At 40.2% G+C, this 21,385-nt stretch overlaps 1 protein-coding gene across 7 annotated transcripts in view; it reads right to left on the minus strand.

Moving 5' to 3' along the window:
- Positions 1–21,385, minus strand: part of si:dkey-112m2.1 (transmembrane protein 132C) — an 85,694-nt gene that overhangs the window by 33,157 nt on the left and 31,152 nt on the right. For 6 of the 7 annotated variants that reach the window (XM_049738930.1, XM_049738929.1, XM_049738928.1 and 3 more), the window contains one exon: positions 7,835–8,753. In XM_049738930.1, coding sequence (XP_049594887.1) covers positions 7,835–8,753 — 919 coding nt within the window. The remainder of the gene's footprint in view (positions 1–7,834; positions 8,754–21,385) is intronic. The other variant, XM_049738934.1, reaches the window with a different exon arrangement.

Below are 21,385 nucleotides of genomic sequence, written 5' to 3' on the forward strand. Positions count from 1 at the left end.
TAGCTGCCACTAAAAGAGAATCTACCAAGCTCCCACTTTGGCACCCAGCCAAATAAAATAGAGAAAATCCATTTCTGCTTAAAAGATCGTTTTGTTTTTTCTACGATTGCTTTAACCTTCTTGAAGGTCACTCACGCTGATTCTCCCATTTCATCTGATAAGTTGCCAGCGTGTAGAACGACACCAGATCATCCAAGAAATGATTGAGGTAAAACACATCGGAGAGCGGTGCGCCATTAATTACGACATTGAAGTATACCCAGGTGTCATGGCGGATGCAGAAGGGCACGGTGTCAAAGTTAAGTGTATGCACCACCATGACATAAACAAATTAAGTACCTGCGACGACATCTGTTGGTACCAGGACTGGCAGCCAAATATCAGAACCACATGCTCTGGACAAGCACTCTCTACAGATTGAAGCGTCTGGTGGAAGGGACAGAATTTTTTGGCATAACAAATACTTCTCTATTTTTTTTTTTTTTTTACATTATTTCCTTTAGATGTATTTATCAAGTAATTCAATGACATTTCATATGTTCATATGTCATACCCATAGTCCACTCTGTTATTTTTTAATTTTTATGGAAATAAATTATTTGAATTTCATAGTAAAATTAGGATTATTATATTAAGGCAGATATCCTCCTTGTTGGATTTTATTTAGAATAGAACGTGTAACTCTTGTTCACTGTCATTTCATTTTCATGATAATAATTTCCCCATTGAGTAAAACGTATTTGTCCTAAAACGTATAAGCCCTTGGGGATATAACAAAAAAAATATGTTTTTTTTTTTTTTTTTGGGTACCAAATTAAACGAGAACGAACGAGGACAAATACCGGTCTAAGGCTTCTCCAGAAGAGCTCGCATGCATTGTGGTGACACGCCTACTGGGCTTTTTGAGCAGCGTGTCAACTCAAGTGTTTGACACAGATGGTAGAGGAGCCGAAAAAGCAGTTGCGAAAAAGGCAAAGAAGGGGTTTCACTCCAGAGTAAAAAGCACCACCTTTGTTCCAGTGGCCTCAAACAAACACCAAAAGACAATCATTGTTTCGGACAGGAGACACAGACAATCAAATCATTTTCTGTATTGTGCTTCTTTAGCACTGGGAGACAAAGTCATTGAGAGATTTTTTATACATATATATATTTGTTTATATTTATATTTTTATTTTATATACCTATACTATATGTATAACATTTTTAAAAATAAATAAATAAATATAAAAAAATATATATATATCTATATATCAATATATATATTTAAAAAAAAAAAAAAATATATATATATATATATATATATATATATATATATATATATATATATATATATATATATATATATATATATATATATATATATATATATATATATATATATATGTGCTAACATACGTTTTCAAGACTGATCCAACTTGTCCAAGTGGCGACATCAAAATTCTAATCTCTCCTTGTGTCCGTCTGCCTACTCACATATCAGAGAGTTGTTTGCGTCACTTGGAGCACAACAACAGAAAACCCAACGCGACCGCTGTCGTCGCAGATCAGAAAATCTCTATTTGTGTCCCGCCGCTGTGTCAATTGGCGCGGCGGACAATTTCAGCGTCGCGACTTGCTCCGTGTTGCATCTCCTGTCGCAATTCAACGACATCACACAGCATCACCGAGTGATGCCTGCTGATAGCTTTATTAGCATGGCCATCCCTTCAGGTGCCAGTAAAGATTGCTCACGTGTAGTAGCAACAATTCCAATATTCTCGCTCTGATTTGACGCTTGGATGGAAAAAAAAAAAAAAAAAAAAAGCACCCTGGGTACTCATTTATGGACACGTTCTGCTGATTGAGCGCTGTCAATTTGCATTTGGCCTTTAAGACCAAAAATCCCAAACTACTCTAGGGGGAAACATCATTAAAAAAAAATACACAAGCAGGCACTTGCATCATTCTCTAAACTAGCACTGTACGAGCAAACCCCCACACACACACTCGAGGAGATCAAGGCTTATCCACCCACATTGGTGGTAGGCCCACAGGATGATGAAGGCTCAGATCCAAAGTACCAGCTTATATCTCCAGATCAATGGCTGACCTCGCAGCCATCAACAGACACACTGACCAATACTACACGGCTCAAAGCCCAGCCAGAGGCGCCGCTCCAAAACACATGCTGAATATCACATCGCTCTAATGATCCCTTCCCAGAGGGCTCACTTTGCTTGTCCCATTTCTCAACAGCTCCCTGTAGATTTGTTTTTCATTATTATTTCGGCTTGTCTGAAATGGGTGGGCAACATGAGTCATGTCAAAAATGATGGATTGCAACATTTTGCCAAGTAAATAAAATGTTCAGGCCCTTAACATACTTTGAATTCTTTACAATTTTTTTTTTTTTAGCTTTCTTTCAAATTACAATGCAGGGGCGTAACTAGAAACTTTTCAGTGGGGTGGCCCGGGGTGATCGCGCATTTAATTTCATGAAACCATGACTCCAAGCATTAAGCTCAGTTCCATTCCATCATATTTTAGTACGAAAACAATGGACATGGAGGATGGAGCCTTCATTCCCCCCCCCCCCCCCCCTCCCATCTTGCTTATTTGAATACATGCAACTTTCTCAGTATGTGTGGGTGAAGCAAAGTCGGAACGAGTTACTGCATATTTTCTGTTTTAGGGATTAATGTCAGTCCAGAAATGTTTATTTTTAAAAGTCTATATGACAAGCACAACATTTCATCATTTTCCCCTCTCTCCCTATTTTTTTTGCCTGGAGTGTGGCGTTAAAATATGCATGTTTCGGAGTTGGTGTAACAGCTGTCAAGTCGGGGTGATCAAACTAATCAAAGTAAATCCTTATGAGAAACATTGAGGATAATCAAGTGATTAGAGGGAGAAGTTTGTGATTGTCTGGAGGAGAGACGGAGCGGCGACTTGGAGCTTGCCCGTCGAGTTTATTCTGCCACAACATAATCCATGATTGTCAGCCCCCTACAGCACTCCATTCATCATCTGCAGGTTGCAGTGCACAAGCGCAGAAAAAAAAAAAAAAAAAGTTGGGCTTGTATACAATCTTATAAAAAAAAAATGTTATTTTAAAAAGTGGGAAAAAATTGTGGGGCGACAATTATAATTGGTTGAATAATCGTCGATTAATCGTCGATTATTTTATAGGTGAGGCAAAATGGAGCACTGTCCAACATTGCCATTCAAATTTTTTTTTTGTTTCATTGTCAACCGGAAATGTAGCCGCTTTGGTTGCCAGGAACACGTTAGCAAACATGGCAATAAAACCATCTCCTGATTTGTTCATATCGTTTTTGAATTGTGCATTTTTTCTCCCTCAGTTAGGGCAGAAGGCTTAAAAACCAGAAGATAAAAAATCAGAGCTCATCAAAAGAGCATATTTCCACTAATCTGAGGTTGATCAAACATGCTGCCCACATGCTTCAGTAATCCTTCCACATGGGTCTAAAATAGAAATTGAGCCAATGCTAGCCTTTCGCAATTCTCATTGCTGCCTTTACACGGAGCATGAAATACTTTCATAAGTTCAAAGCAAAGCTAGAGCGCGAGGGAAAAAAAAACGGAATAAAAACGTCACCTCTGACTCTGTCGATATTCCTCGACTTGGAGGCAGGTCTCGAACCGAATGCAATGACACATTTGTATTCGACCCCACTGTGAGCTACATACCTCCGAGAGAGGCAGTTTTTTCTTTTTGTTCAAAAAGGACGATGGACAAAAAGGCCAGTAAGAAAAAAGAAGAAATGCCAAAACGATTGATTCCGTCCTCCGATAAATTCATCAACTTGAAACCAAATTCCAGAAAAGAAATGTGACGGGAAATCGTTGGGGAAGAAAATACAGGGATTCAAATGACTCGCTGCCGGCAACGTGTGATTGCTTTTGGTGATGACGGGGTCCAGCGGAGGGTCGGATCTACATAGCTAGCGATCCCCGCGGGCCGCAAGCTGCTAATTACCGATTAATGAGTGCAGAAGAAAAAGTTGGTGTTCTCGCTGTAAACACGAGCGAAGAGGCCATGGGAGCAAATTGGGCGAGATAAACAATGTAAATGAAGGCTGAGGTCACTACGCTGATCATTTCAACGATAAAATAAAACCTGCAACGATTATTTTAATTGCAGCACAGCACCCGATACCTTCGTCAGTCCAATATTAGATTTTCATTTGCATTCATCAGCAAAACTCTCCCCTCCCCCTCCCAAGGGGAATCCGTGGAAACATGTTGGATTGTTTAGTCAAAAATTACAGTACAGCTGGGGGAAGGTATCGTTAATTTGTTCGGGAGGAAACGGTGTTTTCATTTGCATGTCGAATGAGGAATAGCTCGGAAAACCTTTTCCAACCTGTTACGCCGTTCTCTCTGAGGCTAATGAGGCACGGAGTGGGGGAATTAGAGAATCCGCCGGGAGCCTTTAGCGTGATAAACGCACCGTGACTTTACAGTTGGCCCAAAGGAGGTCCGAGCGAGTAATGAATTGGAGCGTCGTGATACTGTATGTGCGTTGGAGTGGACACGCGTGGGCAAGAGTGATTACGTCGCCGATGATTGTACCGTAATTTCCGGACTATAAGGCGCACCTAAAAACCTACAATTTTCTCAAAAGCCGACAGTGCGCCTTATAGTCCAGTGCGCCTTATATATGGACCAAATTCCTAAATTTAAACTGGCCCGAAGCATTGTGTCATGAAATCAATCATAAGTGGCCCGCTGAATACTATGAATCATGAATCAAAAAGACTATGGATCATTATTTTGTGATTATAAAGTAATTGGTTCCGTCTGAAGTTGAAATAACAAAGATAAAATGGAGAATGACTTGATTTGGATTAAAAATCTGACATGATGCATTAATGGTGTGCCTTATAGTCGGGTGCACCTTATATAAGGAGAACGTTTTAAAATGGGCCATTCATTGAAGGTGCGCCTTATAGTCCGGAAAATACGGTATCTGTTTTCGATTAAATACATCCAATTAGCCAGTGACCCAAAGAGAAAATTGTTGGTAGAATAGCTTTTTGTCCAACTGGGATGATTCTTCGGCAATGCATGTGCAATCATATCGTTATTTAAAGAGCTGACTGTGATGTTATCGCCAAATGGCACCATTTTGGAGATGATAACACCAATGGGGGAGATTTAACCTGGTCTCCTTTGAAATTTCAACATTGGCAACTTCTCCTGTGCGTCAACCAGAAAACAACAGATGCGCATGTGGATCACGGCCAATAACCTTAACTATCCCTGTCCGTCTTGGTATTCGTTCATCACGACTAACACTGCGCTGGAAGTCGGGACGCATCAGTGCGAGTGAAAAGATAATTGGACCAAGACGGGAGCAGGTCCAGACAACATAGTGTAAATTGTTAATGATTCCTTCACTGCCGGGGAAAAACAGCAGCTACTTGTAAAAAGAGCCGTCTTTGGTCCCACTCACGTCCCACTCAAGTCCCAATTGTATTAAATACATGCAGGAAAGAGAACGAAAAAAGAACTTGATAAATGACGGTGGCTGGAGAACCTCATCATGGAGGGTAAATACACACAGTCCATTCCCTACACGCCTGATAAAAAAAAAAAAATATATATATAGATTTATATATGTATATATACATATATACACATATATATATATATATATATATTTATATATGTATATATATATATTTATTTTATTTTATTTATTTATTTATTTTCTGTTCTATTTTTTTTTGTGTATATATATATATATATATATATATACACCCCAAAAATATACCAAAAAATATATATACATATAAATGGTACAAAAATATAAAAATAAAAATATCTAAATATATTTACAAATATATATACACACACACATATATGATCTGACCTATATATTAATTTTTGTTTCAAGTCACTGTTTTCACTGTCTATGCGGGTATGCCTTTTACATCTACGCTTGTGCCGGGACTTCAAGGATGGTACAAAGTAAACTTTATTTATTCTAATGATTCAGTGTGTCCGTGTGATAAAAGAAACGCTCAGATAGTTAAATATTGGATTATCCAGGAATGTAATTACTGAGTTGGGTAAGCTTGCAGTCAAGTAGTGTATAAAGTAGTCTTTGAAGTTGAATGTTTTGGCTGCTAATGAGGTAGTTTTGGTTGCACTTCAAGTGTTCACTCTCCCAAAGGGAAAAATAAAAGATAGCTTCTAAACAACTTTTGGGTGCTATGGACACCAAAAAAAACACAGATCTTCAAGTTCCAGGCGTATGTTAGAGAGGGTGATTAACACGTGGAAAACGCTAATACTTTGTGCAGGGTTCATTATCACTAGAGCGAAAGAAAAAGCAATGAGGCTTTTTGGCAGATTTCCCGCTCGCCCAGTGTTGACAAATTGCCGAGGCACCTTGTCACAGTAGCGCTTTGAGGACGCTAACGGTTTCATCTTTCATGATTTAGATCTCGGGCGTACAGGAAGCCCAGCGGAAATATTCCGTACGCCTTCATTTGCATCAAACAACACAGAGCAATTAAAGTCTTTTTGAATCATATTTCATACCGCACAGAGCTCGATAGATCAATCACAGCCGCTTTGGTGTGGAATCACCTCAAACAGATGAGAAAATTGCAAGGTGAGTCCATTAAACAATCGGCACAAAGCTACATTTAAGGTGTTGGCTAGTCAAAACAAATCGTTCGAACACTTTAAAAACGATTGTGACTATATCAATTGTGTTCAAATGTGTTTATATCAATTAGGGAGTGTTTCCAGGCAGATTATTATAGCAAGAAGATTAAAGACCTCGTACAGTGGATTCAGATATTAGTTTGTAAATAAACTTATGTTTGCAGACGAGCAAAACTGTAGAACTCAGTTGCGGCGATATCAAAACCACGAATGTCCCGAATGAACAAATGCTAAGCGGTAGACTGACTAGTGGTGTCATGGCAACGTCGCCTGCGCTCGAGAGGGGGCTGTGGCGAATCAAAATCTTATCATGCACTCATATTCTAATCTCTAATGCCACACACTAATCCACAAAATTGCCCACAGTTGATCATTCGGATGAATCACACTGAAATATTTTCCAACGGTTTTGTGCGTTTGGTGAGCCGTGCTTATTTTCAGTTTTAAAGAGTGTACCTAGCTTGACAAAAAAAATCTGAACAGGCATTTAGACTCATTTGTGTCACGTAACAAGCTATGTTCGCCAGCCTTATATCACACCTACACACATAGTGGCATTAACCTGATTAGTTCCGCACTGTCCCCTGAGTCATATTACATGAGTCACAAGAAACATCAGTGATTCTCTGTAATGAACGGGTAGCAACAACACATTCCGCATGCTGATAATACTTTGAGAATTGTAAATGTCACTGTGCTTGGCTGAATCTTGCTTGTTTTTCCAACTCCGGCTAAATCCTTTTTAATTGTTTGTAATATGATTACTGCGGAAATTAGTTTGGAGGATCCGAGTGATGCAAGAGGTTAAGTTGAGTAAGAACCGTCAGGTGCGACAGAAAGTCAAAGCTATCGATTCTAATGTTCGCACTGTACGGATCAACGGAGAGCCACGCCTTGAGTCATTTCGTTCGGGGTCATAGTGTTCAATTTACCGTATTTTTCGAACCATAAGTTGCATCGAGTTATAAGACCTAGAGGATTGCTTACACCTTAAAAATATACGGTAAAAATACGGTAAGTCTTGTGTTGTGCTTTACCTCGAACAGAAAATTGGACCCAAAGTGACTTAGCAGTCACCTTGTATAATGCACACACAGCGCAAGACTTGGAATTATCTTCTGTACATTGACATTACGGGAGAATTGCTTACCTGAGGGTGAAGATCTGCACTGAAGAAAGAGTCGACAGAGCCAGAAAAGCAGATAGAGTTTCTCTCTGCCGGATAGGTTTGGAGGCCACCATGACCAAAAAGTTATTGTCCAGTTTCAGTTCCGATAGCGGCTGAAAGAGTCTGACGCTTCCGATACGTTGCATGGGTGTATGTCCCGCGGAATACCCCCTCGGACCATGCTGCTCCGTCCGGAACCCGCTGCCTTTCCTGGAATCTTCAGCGTTGCAGTCACCGGTGTTTGTGGGTTGGACCATGTAGTAGAGTTCCACGGAGGTTCCTTGGGCCTGCTCGGATGTCCTCTGCCTACCTGGCCTGACAGTGGGTAGGCTAAACCAGCTAGCAAGAGGCTGTAGCTCGGCGACACAAATCCCAAGTTCGCCTTTCAGTCTACATGTCCCTCGTACCTCTTGGGTCTCATGGAAGGCGAACATTCGAATGCAGGGCAGCTTTTGGATGGCGCTATAATCATCCCAGTCCCTCCCTGCGATGTAGAACAACACTTGGACCTTTGGCCAGCTGGGGTGAATCCTTTCATTGATGATGTATGTATGAACCTTCCAGTTAAAGGTAAAGAGCGGAAGGAGGGACGGGGACGTCGGCGCCGATGTGAAAGTCGGCAAATTAAAGGGCCCGGGTTGAGTTTGCAGCATCTCCAACGGAACAGGTTGCTGCACGGACAGAGGTCCGTAGCTAGCGTTGACAAAGGGCATCTGCCGAGCCTGGTGGATGAAGAAGGACTCTGTACGGGCCTGCAGGCTGGAATTCCTCATTAAATCCTGGTTTGCTTCCTGTAGGAAGAAAGCTGACTCAGCATTAAGGATCCGGTAGCTGACAGGGAGATAGATTGGCATCGGGTTGTACCTCTGCAGGCCCTCCAGGATCGCCTTGCTGTCCACCACTGAAACAGAGAAAAGACACAGCGGCAAAAGGGGACGTTATCTACCGCTCCTCTTTTGTTCTGACAACTTAAACGTGATAAGACGTATATCTGTATTATAAATTATACACGACGGCCAGGGAAATGCTTTCATGGGTCTTTTAAGTGAAAGAGCTTTTTTTTCTAAAGCTTATCAACAAAGCTCCAGCCAGGCATGAAATTAAAGTATAATATGAGAAAATATCAAAGTAATACACCACACCTTGTATGGAACAATTCGTACTGTAACATTTACGTGCGACCTGAGGCAATCATACAGTTCATCAATTCTATTGGAAAATGTTAAATAGTCATTCTACGGAGATCATTTTCTTGGGTTGCCAATGTTTCAACTCACTACTTGCATCGACTTTTCCATCCTGATCACAATTCTTCTGTTGGTTCCATTTTTTTTCCCTTAAAAGACGTGGTCAGAGTCTATTATTTTCAAAATACAAAAGAAACTTGGAGCTTATCAAAACTGTGGAGAGGCAGTTTAGCAAAGATCTATAGGAGAGATCAGGAAATCCGTTGGCACTCCGAATATTTAATTAGCTGCAGCATATAAAATACGGCAGTTTGATGGATAGAAGGAAAAACACTTTCATTTTGAAACAAACATACCGCACGGTGTAAAACTGAGTCCAACATGATTCAAATAAATGTCCGGACGGAGCGACGCAAAAGTCTGTTTCCTCCATCTCAAATAATGAACTTGATTTATTCGGAGAGCAATGCTCTCATTCCAGCAAGCTATTCAAGAGTTCATCTCGGTCCAGGCAGGAGTTAAAGATGTCTTCCTCAGTGTTTTGCGGCAAAAAAGCCAAATGGCCTCCTCCGTGGATCAATTAGAGCATAAATATCTTAACCTTCTGCATCTGTTTTAACTTCGAGGTGTAATGAAGCGGCCGAGACTTTTTTTTTTTTTTGGTGTCAGACCCTGGACTGAGTTTATCTGCCGAGGAGAAAAAACAAAACAAAAAACCTGAATTGATTTCCCAGCAAATGCATAAAAAATGAGAAGACGGCTTTTGTCTCGGCGGCTGCTTTGAAAAGGCGATTGGCTTTATGCATGATAAACAGACCTCGGGCAGAACCTAATTACAGACTTCCTGTTCAATAAAAGAATAAGCTTCAGTAATACATGTCAGACGTGAGGTGACAAAGCCATGGAAATAATAGTATGAATCATGAACACAAATGATCTGAACTCATTTGGAATCTTTTTGAATCCGTATTCATGCCATGCTCTTTCTTCTAACTACTCGCATCTCCAACGAGTAAATGGAATCAGACTCGTAAAAAAAGACGATGGCAGGTTAGAGTTTGATGCCCCTGAGTTGAAAGATGACAAAACGGGGCTCAATGTCAAGGGAGCAAGCAGATCTAGTTGCTGTTGGATCATATTTTCGAGCCGGGAGATTCTATTCCACGTTTCTCAGGGTGAACGTGACACACTGTCCTAGTTTCTACTCACGATGACACGGGAAACGAAATACGTCTGGAAACAAGTCAAAACAATTGTAACTGCAGATTTTGACCATTTTATGACACCGTTAGGGTCGTTATAAATAACACGGGTAAAGCCGCTTTGATTTGCTGCCGCGAGTTATCCTTGGATTTCGTGTCAGCAGCTACTGTACTTGTAAATCATGTATGCTGCCGGACCGCTTCGGCAAATGAAAAAGGAAATGATTTGTGGAGATACGTTAACCCTCGGTGGTAAATCTAGGTTGTAAAATTCTCGTGAGGAAACGATTGTTGGGTACTGACGGCGTGTTCGGTAATGTCTTCAGTTCAGTTTGGAGATTCGAGGTCAACTTTAGAGGTTCCACGATATTAACTGTCGTATTTAAAAACATGTCCATGCTCAACGGAGATGTGTTTAGCTCCAAATCTCAGCCAACCCATTTTCATCTCATCCTTATCCTCTTCCATGTGTGCATATTTAAAGGTACTTCCTTCATCAAACATTTGAAGTTTCCTCAACTTTCCTGAACACATTCGCAAAACAGATTTGGTTGAATCCGATACGCACCAAGGAGATGAAAGCACCGGAGTGGGCGCCAGATAAGAAGAAGCAGAGGTGATTGAAATTGGACAGCGTGAAGATTTGATGAGAGGAACATATGATGCGTAAATCGTTCACACCTCCGGCGATCACTCAACAATTAAGACTTGTTTTCTTGTCGGGATAACATAAACCGTGACGGAACGGTTCATCGCTCACCGATTGCGAGACATATGTTTATAATGTCTCCCAGGAAATAACCGCGAGTAGTGCGAGGAATTTGAAATGTATGTATTGTCCGATTAGCATTAATATTAGCTTCAATAATAAAGCAGAGCTTCTCATTATGCTAGCCGCTGAGGAACGTTTTGACGGATGCTTCAAGGTCCAATAGAGATTCTTATTTTTTATGACAAGAACATCTAGAGATCTAGTAAAAACTGTTCAAATATTTTTAAAAGATGAATGGTTGTAAAAATTCCAAGCAATATCTCTTTTTTTTTTAAAAGTGAAAACAATTTTAGTAATGACACAAAATCTTTACGGGCCACATAAAATGATGTGGTGGGCCGTATCTGGTCCCCAGGCCTTGAGTTTGATACCTATGTTTTAGAGATTTTGCAGTGATTTAACATTTTTACTGTGAATGGAAGAGAAATGACGGAAATAAGAGATTTGGTCCTTGTTGACATTTTCCTTAATGGTAAGTTTCTTTCCTGTTCAGAAATACCTCAGGGGACCTCTGAGTCATGCTCTGCCACTCATTTTGAGAGGTAACATTTTCCACATTTCAAACATCAGAAGTATTGAATTTCCGGGCTATGTACAATAAAAATGAGAAACGTATATATCAGGACGTTTCGCAACTTTACAAGACATCTGAATGAAATGGAGACATCACTTAAACCACTGACAAAGCTGTTCACGTTTGAACTTTAGCTTTTGAGTTATTATTAACACCACAACGTGAAAATCGGTGTTCCAACGAACAACCCTTGACGCTTTCTAACATGGGCATCACACGGTTGGTGTTGCAGAAGAATAAAAACACATCAAGACACTAATCACTCTAAGAGCCCATCAAATGCTCCCTGACACAGCAAGAGAGCCGTGGAGATGCAGAATGTCCAATCCCAGCAGGAGGTTAATCGGATCCCATAAAAGCCAAGCACACCTCATCTTTCATCACTAGGCAACACGTTTATGCAGAGATCGATAGACGGAATCATATTTTGCCTTTCAGAGAAATGAGGAAAATTAAGTGATGCGACAGAGCAGACCAACAGAGATGAAGCATGCTTCAAAACTATCCCGGCAATCAATCGGTTCAATCCGTTGCCACAGGTTGTTTTCTTTCTGGGATTGAAACTAAGGCCAAGGTGGAAGTCTCGTTGCCTTTTTTGTAAATTATGTTTTCAATGTGATGTCTGTTCACCAACATTTTTTAGAATTAAAAGAAAAATCTATGAATTTTGAGTTGTAATATCACCAAGTACCCCTAGATGGCAGACATCTTAGCTCTGCTTGCATTGAGTCTTATACTACAATGCGAGTAGTCTTAATAATTTTTTGGGGCGTGTGAAAATATACCAAGTCGCAAACTGATTAATTTTTGAAAAGATAAAATCAGTAAATATTGATGAATGAATCATTTAAAACCAGAAAATCTTCATCATCATTGAGTAATTTTTAATATTATTTTAATATAATTATTATAATAAAATATTAGTTTAATATATAATAATTTTCAATATTATAATACAATTTATTATTGTCAAATGACATCACGATTACTTCATTGGTACTGACAAAATATTTTTTCTTTAGCTCTTCATGCTGACTTGATTAGAAACGTGATTTGGCGTCAGTTGACAGCGTTATTCGAAAGATAACCGCGTTACACTTCCATTCCTCCGACTTTACAGGCTCCTTGCAATAAAAATTCACTGCTTGAAGAATCCCACAGTCAGAGCAGTAGTGGGGAAAAAAATAAATAAATAAATAAATAAAACAAAGCTCCCTATTGGGCATCAGTTATGCCAAACTTGGGAAGCAGCTTCCCACCATCTCTTACAAGTTCCCACCGCTTTTTCTGCACCCACTCGGGGGGGTTACCCGGCAACAGCACCTGCACAGGAAAGCTTTCTCCCTTAAAAACGCATCGGGGACATGAATGGCCCTTTTTATGCCGGTTCAGCCCGTCGCTTGTGGCCGCAGTGCGTTCGGAATATACAGTGTCAGGGCGACAGGAGGTGAATGGCGGCGTGGGGACGCACAATCGAGCCACGGGTTGTTTAGACGGGATGAGCTATGAGACGAAGGCTCTCCAAGCAAATGCGGCTAAATGTGCTGAGGAGAGCAGAGGAGCAGTTAGGTTCACAATCAAAACACCCAAAGGGCTAATCGAAGGCAACGCTTTTAACTATGCAGAACCATTTAGATTACCTTGGAGAACTTATCAATGCGAGCATCCGCAAGTTACTAACCTTTAAAATCAGTCAAACAAACATCGATGCAGGGAGGCTGCTGAGAGTGAGGGAGACTTGTGTCATAAATAATAATGACTCTGTCAATCCGGTTCACTTGTTCCATACGCTGGGGATGTTTTTCTGAGTAAATGTAAGTAATCCAAGCGGTGGCTACAATGCAATGAGTTGGCAAAAAAAAAAAAAAGGAGAAAAGGTGAGGCTTGGCATTTGAAGCAAGTAAGAAAGTCAATAGACTCTGGACAACGGCCACTTCCTTTAAATAATGCAAAGCTCAATGTTTTTCCATTTGGTCCGGACAGGACTTCCATTTGATTGCTTACTTTGTTGAAAAACAACACACACACACACACAAAATAAACGCACAAAATCCATTTCATTTGCAACGATACGAGAAGTTTTTTTGTTGATATTTATCACTAGCCGGACGAACAAGCCTAAAGCAACTTTCCGCTGGCAAGTAATGGGGCGGTCAGAAATGAGATGATGAGTCCCCATTTAATCAAGCAACTCTGCTCCAGAAATTAAAAGTCCATAAATCACTGAATAGGAGTCCCATTAGTCGGCAGTTTAGAACCTCACTAGCCTGAGCAGAAAAATATTGCGGTCCGAGAGAAGCGTATCCATACTTGAACCACCACTAGACTCTCTCAGCAGAGCATCAAACACCTGCAGCTCACTCAGAATGCTTCAACTTGGCTTCTTAATGACACGAGAGCTCCCAGTCAGCTTAAAAAAATACTCTATAGATCAATTTTAGTATCGGTATTTTTAAGTCAGCAGATAACGAGCCCAGAGTTCGAAGCAAACACGGTGCTTCAGCATTTAGCCGTTCTGCTGCGTGAAAATCTCGTAAGCAGCCAACAGGGGGTCATGTCAGGTTGGAGTGTAAAGACGTTTTATTTCTGCTTAAAATCCTCATACCTATGATTTAAGTCTTTCAGAAGATTTTTTTTCCAAAGTCGAAACTCAAACTATAAAAAGCTGCCTTGTCTTGCATCATTTGAATGACAGTTAAGTTGGAATCTATCCCAGCTGACTTTGAGCAAGAGGTGCTTTGTACAAGTTTGTACGTCGAGAATATTCTATTAAAAGATTATATTATATTCACCCACCCTAACTTTGACCTGCTTGTAGAGATAACACACAATTGTTATCAATCGTCAGATTAAAGCAAAATATGAATCGTCAAAGGTTTTCAGTTTCTTAATTGAATGAAACCCGGCTCTTATTTCAGCAGTCTTAGCTCATCTCAAAATGAAAGGTGTGCAACAGCCGTGTCAAACGTGAATAATATTACCAAAAGTAATAAAACATTTGATGGCATGTCGTGTAGAGAATGACATATTAAAAAGTCATAATCCTCATAAAGCGGATTTTACCATGACGTTCTGATATTGTACCGTCAGGGAAGATGATGATATTTTATAGACAGGTCTAAGTTCAACTCGTCTATCCGTGAAACATACAATTTGTCCCAAAGGTGCCCCGAAAGGCCAGAACCACGAAAAAAAAAACTGGAGCCATAACAAGTACGCATGTTGTCAGTAGGCTGCACATCGGGCGATATGCTTCTGGCACAGATATAATACGGCGTGTTGACGGGCAACGCCACGGGAGAGATGCACACCAGCGACTCGAGTGAGGTGCTAAACAGCGCGGAACAGAAGCGCCTGGTCTATCGCGGCCCACAGGAAGTCAAAGACACGCAGCGGCGCCGGCTCGGCTCAAGAACAGAGAGTCATTTCGCAGCTGCTCAGAAAAGTCTGAAATGAGATGAACTCTGAGGTCTCCTCCTGCAGCATGCCATGCTCACGCTCCATATTTCTTTATCCATATCTTTCCACACCCCAAAAAAAAAAAAAAAAGCACCACGGAGAATCTTTTGGTGAGCTTGCCGATTGGGAAATAGGAAGGAAATGGAAATAGCTACGCTAGAAAAAGGCTGTCGATTATTCAATGGGTGGTTTCAGATTTTGTAATATGATATTATATATTATACGTCCTTGTTCCGATTCATGCCGATTAATTGGACCGCACTTCAAAATATCGGGTGATGGGAAATAGAGAGTACGATGACGGTGAGGTAATTGAAACTTCTTGAGTTGTTTCAAGGTAAAATGACACGGAAGATTAATTTATTAATGGAAAAGAAAATGGCATATTAAATTATATTGGAATGGAGGGTTTAGTGTTTTGCCTGTATGGTAAAAATATCTTAAATACGGGCAAAACAGGTGTGAGATTTTCAGATTTTTCGATTTTCAGAGCATTATTTGACAGCAAGAAATGGTTTGAAGCAAACAACCAAAAAACTACATACTGCGAAAATTACGAATAATGGACAGCACAAAAACAGCTTAACCATAAAGTTTTTCTCAAATACCAATTCACCAAAAACGTAAATACTTTTGAAATACCCATGGATTTGCATAATCACAGATTTTTTTTCTTAATTTAGACTTTTCCTCCTTTTTTCAGTAATTTTGGCGAGTTTTCAAATTTACATTTTTATTCATCTGTTTATTTTCATGGGCCTCCGATTACCCATCCGTGCTTTATAACCCAACGCTCTATCATTTTTGACCATCACAAGTAATTATCTCTTGTTAAAACAATAAACAATTTACTGTGTCCAATAAGAGTTAACCGTCTTAAACGCTAGCTTGAAGCGTTTTTCCAATCCAACCAGCCTTTTCTATATCATAAATCTGGACTTTGTTTGCTGTGAAATAAGACATCCAAGATGCCCTCAAGCATACCTATGAAGTGATTGATGCGGACGCCACATCAAAATGGAGGCCCGCCGCTCGCCCTACACTGTCGCCCCACACGTAGTCACGTCCAGTTCTTAAAGGCCAACATTGCAGCTGTCAAAATTCCAAATGCTAAACTTTCAAAGCGTCAACACAATGCCGCAAAGGTGAAACAATTACCGCTGCAGGATTTTTAAAGCACACTCTGGAAATGCAGTGAAAGTTTTAGTAATGCAGTTGTTGAATTTAAGAGCTTTTAACTCTTGGAAAAGGTTGTTACATGCATTTTGGATTTATTGAAAGAAAGTGAGAGAGAAATGTTTGTTCTTCTGTTGTAAACGCAAACTTGAGCTGTTTACCACGAGCGGCTAATTTAATTTTTAATGCTGAGGCCGGCTGCATTTCTGAATATACGGTTTAATCTAATAGTCATAAACTTTTGTGGTTTGTTTGCTTGAGTGATGCTGATGGTTTGTTTTGGTTTGTGCTGACCATTTATTTTCACATCCTATTTGAACTCTGCAACCGGTTTGGTGATCCAGCTGTTCGTTTCGTTTGCCCATTTTCAGGTCGCGGTATGAATTATTTTTATCTCTCGGGGGGGGGGTGTACTAGTTTGTGTGTTTGCATTGAAACACTAATGGGATTAAAAAATGCGAGTAATATGAAGGTCAAATATCTTGACCTATGGTTGAGCATAGCTGCTAATGAGCAGTAAGCTAGCATGGGTTGCTATTATATTTGAGCGTGCCAAACAAGGAATTTGACTTCCACTACATAAAAAGGCAAAAACAGCACTTAAAGAATCCATCGATTGATCAGTGTGTTACAAAATTCGTATGATTTGAAAAATAATATTTAAAAAATACGTGAGGATGGGCGGACTGCAAAATAAAATGCATTACAATAAACGTCAAGCTGGTTCTAATATTCACTCTCATGTAGCTAAAAAATAATAATATCAGGGGGGGAACACCCTTGCCCGAAAAATATTTTCCTCCCGTGCCCACTGTGCTCTCCTAATGATCACACTTCTCTTGATGTTTCTCTATCAGCAGGTGCACAAGCCCTTCCCCAACCCTTCCCCCCTCCCCCAAAACACGCATTAGTATTCATATCACGTGTTTGGGTGTCCGGCAAGCTGAGCAGGCTCTTAAGAGAAAAGCACTCTGTTGATGAGAAACAGATCAATATCTAAGCAGCCTGTTATCGTCCACATCCAAACTGGCATCCCCCCCTTAAGATTCTCCCTGCAATGATAACGACGAAGCACAAATGTGTTATGTAAGAGGAGATGTTTATTGTGTCCACGGTGATCATACTTATTAGGGAGAAAAGAAAATTCACACAAAAGGAAAAAAGTTTGACATCAATAGCTGTGGTTGATAAAAGGGCAAAAAAAGGCAGCGATTCAATGTCGACTGTTGATTTAAGAGCCCCACTGAGCCGTGCCGTGGCTCCTTTGACCAGTCCTGAGCCCTCCTGTTTGGTTTTATATTCTCACTCGTGCGGCAAGAGCCATCAAAGATAAAAGCACAGTTGGTCTTTGTCACGCCGAGACAACAGTCATGAAATGTTAACAGCTTCGAGCGCCCGCCTCACGCCGGAGAAGAAGAAAAGAGTCCTAGAGTTGGACTCACCTTCAGCTATGTCAGAAAATAAAAAGCAGACGTCAAAGAGTAAGCGGAACGATGTTTGTACTCGATTGTAAAAAAGTACAATATAAAATGCAAGAGAATTCTTCTTCAGACAATGCTATAAAAATACAGAAAATATTATTATTATTTATATTATTTATTATATATTATATTTATATTTATTTATTATATTTTATTATTTTTAATTTACGCTTGATCTATACGGATCTATCTTCAGAGAATGCTATAAAAGTACAAAACAAAATATTATTATTTATATTATTTATTATATATTTATATTTATTATATATTATTATTTTTATATTTATTATTTTTAATTTACGCTTGATCTATACGGAAAAAAAAATTCGCATTTGGATTCATAAGCAAGAAAATGGAAAGAGTAGTAATAGTGACTAAAAGTTAACTTCAACCCGCTTGGGTTCTGATTTAAATCACAGTTCCCTTTTCCCAAGCAGCCGTCCATCTTGTCAGATGACAACCTGTCAACGGCTCCAGAACTCTGGCCCCGGATTCTCAGCAAGGACCCCCGTTCATAGTTGAGTAATCTCTCCGGGGCTCTCATTCTCAACTCAGACTCAGCGTGAACTCATTTCTGAGCCACATAGGATGTTTCTGAGATGAGATGTCTTCAAAGGTCAGAGGTCTTGTGTGTTCGTGTGTGTTTCCGTACAAACATGGATCCTAACTGGCTTTTGTGCAAACGTGGATGCCAGCAAATACCTTGGAACATAAGACGGTCCTGCTTTATAGGATTTCTGTGTACATATGTGTGTGTGTGTGTGTGTGTGTGTGTGTGTGTGTGTGTGTTTGTATATGTGTGAGCTCAGCCCCCCGCTGGGAGCAGCAGGGGGGGGCACGTTGAGGAGGTCCCCCGCTTTTAGCAGTGCACACTCTTGCACACATTGCTCAGTGGCTTAACTATAAAACACAAGAGCGGGCACATCAAGGCGTGAAAAAAGCAGACCCGCTTAGAAAAACTTCATTTGAATTTAAATCGGGAAATCTCAACGTGAAGTTGGCCAAAAAAAAGTCCATTTGCATCATATGAGGAAAATCCTGCTCGATGGATTATTTGCTCTCAGCAACAGGAGAGGTTGAAAACACATTCTCTAAAAAAACAAAACAAAAAAAAAACTCAATTTAAATCCAGACACAATTATTGCATTCGTCAAGTTCTAATTTGTTTTTCTCGCCCATCAGCTCCATATTTTACCCTGTAATTATAGACTAAGCGCTCGGTGGGCGGTAAATGCTGTAAACACCGTTGCTTTCATTTTCACTTTTGCGCGGTGAAGTGTCTTATAACCGGCACACGACGGGGTCAGGGTTCCCTCGGAACAAACAAATGTTTGATGCACGAACACCCCAGTAGAAAAGAAAAAATGTGAGATGGGAAAAAATAAGACATATGAAGTGGTGGTGGTAGTTAAGTTCATCATGAGTACGCAAAACAAATGGTATATTTGTTTTCCTCGCCTTTTGTCCCGTAAATACGACGCCGGCCTTGCTTTTGAGGATCGATGGCGTCAAGGCGGGCCGCGTGACATTTACAAATGCTCACGCTTTGTTTTGCTCTTTTAAAATGAATCTTTCAAATTTTCCATTCCGCCAGTTGTGCAGCTGACACATAATTAAATCTAATTCAATTCATTATCGTCAGTGTCATTTGTTTAAATCCCTCTCATTTAAGTCAAGTTTGCGTATCACGATGAAGGTCGATCATGAAACTCTCGCGGTTGACTTTTCTATTCCATCTGTCTCTCCAGCACTTCTTTTATTTCCTGCTGTCTTTTCTCTCAGGGGAAACGGGAAGTCGACTTTCCGCGGCGCTAGTTATGGTTCAACGCTCAGAGAAGAACAAACAGGAAAGAAGAAAACACTTTGCATGGCCCATTATGGTTTTCTAAAAAAGCAAAACATCACAAATCTGACTGTAAAATCAGTACGTCAACAAGCAAACACAAAAGACAAGAACGGACGTGCAAAGACACAACAACGCGGCGGGAGCGCCGAGGGAGTTCAAACACGCGGCACGCTGAGAGGAAGCGTACAGCGGCTGTCTCCGTTACCGTCACGGTCAGCCACCTTCCCCGCTGCGCTGCCGTTCGCTGTTCCCAATCTACAAACGTCAATATTTACCAGACGGCCACAGAAGATACTACCAAGCAGCCTCCGAGAAGACGACCATCAAGCTTGCACCTGCTGCCTAGCTAATTAGACGCATTTGGCTTTCATTTAGCTTCAAGGTATCAAGAAAACGGACGACATGCGAGACTGTCCGTTTATTCGGTGGATGATTACAAGGAAACATGGCGCGGGGCGTGTCATTTGGTTTGAAATCATCATTAAATAACAAATATGCGGTTTTATTTTTATTCCCGCTGTTTCTTTTGCTTGCATGTTACACATATACAGACGGTACAAATGATTAAAAGACACAACACCTAGTTTAGTTACTGTTAAACTATTTGTTTTTTCAAACAATGCACAGTAGCTTCTCGTAAAAGCTACCGCTTGCTAGCGATTAGCTACACTTACATACAGCTATAACTCTTTCAAAACCAAAATATTACCAATATTTGCATTCAAACAATACACAGTAGCCTCTGGTTGCTAGCAATTAGCTAAATTACATAGAATTATAACGCTCAAAACCAAAATATTACCAATATTTGCATTCAAACAATGCACAGTAGCCTTCCGTAAAAGCTACCGGTTGCTAGCAATTAGCTACATTTACAACGCTCAAAACCAAAATATTAGCAATATTTGCATTTTGCGAGGTCATGTATATTCGGCGCGTATATATTTTTAGGAATTTATTGATCACTCTTGTTTTTTATTCAAGGATATAGTTTGCATTCTAAATTTGACAATTGAAAACTTGCTAGGGATTTTTTTTCCGCTGAAACATTTGTATGCAACAAACATGCTAGCACGTCCTTGAGAGAAGCAGAAAATAGAAAAGTGAGCAACGTTTCCATTTACCATGTGCTCTTCAATACATCTGCAAGCCATAATGTGCTCTAAGCTGTCCGCCCGAATGAGCACACTTGTCACCGCGCATTCCTTTCACTTTCATTCAATTCACCTGTGTCGACACCAGTGTGTGTTTTTGTCACATCACAGAATTTACCGCTTCACACTGCGGCTAACAGATACAATCGGACATGTTTCAAAACATCTCGTCGGTGTGTCATGTCAAATTCTGTCGTCTGGAAACTGCTCACGCTACGGGATAATCTGCCGAGCGTTCGAGGTGATCCCAGTTTGCCGTTCATGTTTTGGATCGGAGGATTATTGTGTTTTCTTCTTCTCCTTGGGCAACACGGCGAAGTTTGAATCTTGTCATTGTGCGGAGTTTGACAATTCTCACCGTACTTACGCCTAAATTTTAAGGCCAGTGACGATTATTCCTAAAATCTTAGTTAGCGCTTAGCTTTTAGCGTGCCAGAATAAACTAAGCAAGTAAGTCTACCTGTTTTGTGTGCCCATTATTGTTTGGGAAATTGTTCAGCTTCTATAAATAGGGAGAGTTAATATAGCATACGCCAGATATCGGAAAACCCCGCCTGTCAGGACCAATTTTACCTCTTTGGAACAGGAAGAAAACAACTTTAAAAGAAATTTCTCATTATCAAAGATCAATGTGTCACCATAGAACAATTAGTGGAGGTTACTCGATTGCTGCAAGCAATTA

The sequence above is a fragment of the Syngnathus scovelli genome, chromosome 13 (assembly GCF_024217435.2).
Source record: "Syngnathus scovelli strain Florida chromosome 13, RoL_Ssco_1.2, whole genome shotgun sequence".
Taxonomy (NCBI): domain Eukaryota; kingdom Metazoa; phylum Chordata; class Actinopteri; order Syngnathiformes; family Syngnathidae; genus Syngnathus; species Syngnathus scovelli.